Source organism: Eumetopias jubatus, unplaced genomic scaffold (genome assembly GCF_037043125.1).
Source record: "Eumetopias jubatus isolate StellerSeaLion01/CBP00866 unplaced genomic scaffold, mEumJub1_p1.0 scaffold_13, whole genome shotgun sequence".
Taxonomy (NCBI): domain Eukaryota; kingdom Metazoa; phylum Chordata; class Mammalia; order Carnivora; family Otariidae; genus Eumetopias; species Eumetopias jubatus.
In genome coordinates, this window is record NW_028274819.1 from 40,679,657 (window position 1) to 40,684,249 (window position 4,593).

The following is a 4,593-nucleotide window of genomic DNA, read 5'->3' on the forward strand; positions in this document are numbered from 1 at the left end:
AACCGGGAATTGACCTGTGGATGAAGAAAACCACGGGCGTCCAGTAAGTTCTCCTTTGCAGGTCTCTAGGGGCCATGACCTGGGGAGACTGTTCCAGGCACCAAGTCTGGCTTTTCTTCTCTTCCCGTGTGCCCAGCAGGGAGGGCTCAGTATAAATAGCAGCTACCTCTCCCCAGCAGGCAGGGACCAGCAGCTCTGCTCCACTGGAACTCAGGTGAGGGGCTACTCCAGGGAGGGACTGGTTGAAAAAACCACCAGATTCTCTTCTCTTTCCCAACAGGTTTCAAAATAATTATTCTCTTTGTATTTGTCCTGTATGAGGTCTGCGCTTGCAGAGTGGCACACGGGAGACTGGTTGATTATAAGCTTTTTGGTTGAGGGCAGGCTGCTCTAGGCTGGGACAGGTTGGTCCCAGCTGCCCTGTTTCTCCATCAGTGCTACACTGGGGACCTCTTAGCCAGCCCTGGGGGGCAGGGCTGATGGGTTCAGCCAAGGACTGTGGCTCCGAGTCAGGACCTACTGAAATGTTTCTATCCTACATGGACCTGAAGAGTCTACTGAGAACAAGTGGAATGAGCACCATGCTCTCTGTGACCTGCCAAACCCAAAGGGGGGGTGAGGGTTCTGTCCTTGCCCCCTGACCCTCTCCTTCATTTCAGCACCATGAAGCTATTCACGGGCCTCATTTTCTGCTCCTTGGCCCTGGGTGTCAGCAGCCAATGGTACGCTTTCTTCGGTGAGGCTGCTCAAGGTAAGGTCGCTGGACGGGGGTGGCATCCACGGCCCACTAGGATTTGCCCTGAGCACTTTCAAGGGTTGTAGCTGCTCTGTGAGCTGTGTTGCCCCATGTGGTAGAATGTGCCCAGGGTGTGGGGAGCTCTTCATCAACCCAGTCGGAAATCACAGGATTTGTGTCCATCCATTACCAGAGAAAGAGCAATCATCATTCCCAGCTGAAGGGTGAGTTTGAATTGAAGAGGCAGAATAAGTATTGAAATGGCATAAAATTTCCTGCAGACAAAAGGCACAGTGTATGATTAAAGCTGTCCACCTTTTCTTCTCCTTTCCCTCTCTCCCTTCAGCAGCCCTTCCTTCTTTTCTTCCTCCCTTCCCCCTTGCCTCCCTTCCATCCTTCCTGCCATTTCCTGATGGGATAATTTACAGACACCTTCAGCTTAGCTCTCACTGATGCTTCCTTTTGACAGTGACGCTGTCCCTGGGAGGTCTGTTTCCTACCCTTTCCTAGCCCTTAACCAGACCAAAAAAAGGCGGGGGCACGAATAACATCTCTCGAGCCTGCACTGGAATTCAGCACCTTCATGCAATGTAGAGTGACAAGCTATGCTGGTTTGCCCGGGTCTGGGGAGGGTTCCATGACACTGTCCGTGCTAACTGGGGGGCTTCGAGGCAAACAGGGACAGTACTGGTCAGGCTGGGACAGTTGCTCGCCTACGATGGCTTCAAAACCCCTAGGTGAGGCAGGCATCTTCTCCACAAGAAGGGGAGCTTGCTAGAGCAGCTGAGTCCATTGTCAGGGACTAACCTCCAGGCAGCAGGTCACAGAGCAGAGGGTGGAACCCAGCTGTGCCTGAGTTCAGAGCTCTTGCCAGGTAGATGTATCTGAGTACGACTCCCGAAAGCTGGGTGGCTCTCAACCTCCACTATGTGTCGGACGCACCAGGACAGCATTACAAACCCCGGATGCCTGAGATCCATATCCGCCCCCGCCCCGAGAGGCTCAGGGAACTGACCTGGGGGGTGACCTGGCCTCCAAAACTTGCAGAGCACCCCGGTAATTAGAAAGTGCAGCAAAATGGTGAGCGTTGTGAATTGTGCAAGACTGGTGAATCACAGATCTATAACTCTGAAACAAATAATGCAATATATGTTAAGAAAAAAAAAAGGAGATAGCAGGAGGGGAAAAATGAAGGAGGGGAAATTGGAGGGGGATATGAACCATGAGAGATGATGGACTCTGAGAAACAAACTGAGGGTTCTAGAGGGGAGGGTGTGGGGGTTAGCCTGGTGATGGGTATTAAATAGGGCACGTTCTACGTGGAGTACTGGGTGTTACACACAAACAATGAATCATGGAACACTACATCAAAAACTAACCATGTAATGTATGGTGATTAACATAACATTAAAACAATTTAAAGAGGAAAAAAAAAGAAAGTGGAGCTAAGGATGGTTCATGGCCCAGGGCTCTAGCGCCGGCCCCCTCGAGCCGCCCCCATCATTGGTATGGTCCATTTAGAAAGTTGTCAGGATGCCATTTATGCCCCTAACACTCAGAGGGACTCGGGTCATAGTCACGTGCCTTCCCGCTGCAAGAATAGATTTCCTAGGACTCTGGGCAGAAGCACTGTACTCCTGAGCCTTTCTCAGGATCTGCCTTCCTGTCACCTGCTAACTTACCCAAGTCCCCTGGATCTTATCATCTTTGGCTTCGTTCTCCAGCAGTGCTCCCCGTCCAAGAGCAATTTTGTGCCTGGGGACATTCGGCAATGTCTGCACACTGTTCTGGTTGTGACCCTTGGAGAATACGTTGCCCACATCTAGTGGGCAGAGGTCGGGGTGCTGCTACGCTTCCTGCAGTCTCAGGACAGGCCTGAGCAACAAAGAATTATCTGGCCCCAAACCTGAGTGGTGCTGAAGTTGAGAAATCCTGTTCTATAATTCTTCCTTCCTCTCCTTGAACAGCTCACATAGAGCCCTAAGGGGATGGAGCCCAGAGATAGCACAGGGTCAGAGACACAGGTGCAACACAGCTGTGCCCCACCCGCAGCCCCTCGCTGGCGACACCTGGGGAACCAACCAGCAGGAAGACTTGTTCTTCTCAGCCTATGGTGCCCAAGGGTGCTGGCAGCACGGGCAGAAATTTTGAGTCAGTGCTAGATTTGCTGTTCCTTGATTCTTCGGAACGAGGGTGTGTCAAGGGCTTTCTGTCCACCTGACATCTCTTTTGCCTGATCCTTTTCTCTGCAGGGGCTTGGGACATGATGAGAGCCTACTCTGACATGATAGAAGCCAATTACAAAAATTCCGACAAATACTTCCATGCCCGGGGCAACTATGATGCTGCACAAAGGGGCCCTGGGGGTGCCTGGGCTGCTGAAAAGATCAGGTAACATGGTCCCTGGGGATGCAGGGATGGGTAAGCTGAGCTGGGCACCATTATTAGCCAAGAGGGGACAAGCCCTAGAGAAGTTTCCTTAGAGACTTTGGCTCCTCCTCCTGCCCCGCCTCCCCTCTGTGCCCAGTGTGGGGTCTGAGTGGCTGACAGAGCCAGAGCAAGGCCCTTGGCAATGGGTGACTCCCGCCCTCCTGCAGGGAAAGCGGACCAGCCTGGGCTAAGCTGGGCTGTCCCTGGAGCACGGTCAGTATTTCAGCCCCTCCGCTCTTGGCTCCTCTTGCCATCCCTTGGGACGAAGAGAGATTGGTGGGGTGGGGGGATGTTGCTCCTCAGCCCCTACTTAATCTCTTACTTGCCTTCCTCCATCCCAGCGATGCTAGAGAGAATTTGCAGAGAGTCACAGACTTTTTTAAGTATGGAGACAGCGGCCACGGAGCGGAGGACTCGAAGGCTGACCAGGCTGCCAATGAATGGGGCCGCAGTGGCGGAGACCCCAACCACTTCCGACCCCCTGGCCTGCCTGAGAAGTACTGAGCTTCCTCCTTGTTCTGCCCTCAGGAGACGGGCTGTGAGTCCCTTGAGGGCAGGGTCACCCCGTCACTGAGTACTCTGTCCCCGGAGGCTGGTGGAGGGCACCTAAAATGTCTAATAAATGCTTGAGGAGATTGTCGAAAAGTGTGTCACTCACTCTTGGGTGTGAGGACTGCTCGTTTGTCCCCCAGGGGAGATGGATGGACACCCCCGTGTGGGTGGAGCCCGGGCCCCTGGGTTTGGTGTAGGGGGACCATCTCAGCATGACAGAGGACAGACGCCCAGCACCCACCCCTCTCCGATCAGACCCGCTCCCTCGTCCAGGCCCCTCTGGTTGCTCTGGTGCTATTTCCAAGCCCTTCCATGGGGTAACAGGGGTTACCCCTCACTGCTGTCCGTGGGGTCCTGTTACCTTCTCTGTCTTCAGCATCTGGTTCCCTTTGTTTTAATCCTCAGTGGTCTCTGTCCCTGGGGGCAGGGGACCCAGCCGTGGGAGGACAGGACTGTGGCATCCGTCTCAGGCCACTGTCACCTTGATCTTCTGCTGGTTTCTCAGGAGCACATCCAAAACCCATGAGAACGAGTTTCTCTCCCTGCCATCTGAGAAAGGCGTCCAAGGCAGTTTTTCTCCACCTTATTTCACTGCCTTACTTCAAGCCTAAGTGAAGGCCTGATGCCACCACACTGGTGACTCTCTCCTCACGGCTTCTGCTCCTTAAAGAATCCAAACTGGGGAAGCGGTGGTGAGGAGCGAGCAGGGTAGAGAAGCCCCCTCTGTCATTTGGGGTCCACTCAGGGGACAGAAACCAGGTAGTCGTTTGAGATGGGAAATTCTAGCTGGGACATGACTAAAACACTAAGGGGTACAGGATACACAATGCTGAGCTGTGGATCTTGTTGGAAACTCTGTGGCCCGTTGGATGGCC

General features: G+C 53.6%; 1 protein-coding gene across 2 annotated transcripts; it reads left to right on the top strand.

The window, feature by feature from the left end:
- On the top strand, window positions 1–3,670 carry LOC148162632 (serum amyloid A-1 protein). Of its 2 annotated transcripts, none has more exons than XM_088018133.1 (4): window positions 1–43; window positions 660–751; window positions 2,989–3,127; window positions 3,508–3,670. In XM_088018133.1, exons 1-4 carry the CDS (start codon window positions 21–23, stop codon window positions 3,668–3,670), a joined length of 417 nt encoding a protein of 138 aa, XP_087874259.1. In that variant the 5' UTR covers window positions 1–20. The 2 variants fall into 2 exon arrangements, with proteins under 2 accessions (XP_087874259.1, XP_087874260.1); XM_088018134.1 differs by lacking the exon at window positions 1–43 and adding an exon at window positions 149–201 and having other exon boundaries at window positions 642–751.
- The last annotated feature ends 923 nt before the right edge of the window (window positions 3,671–4,593 follow it).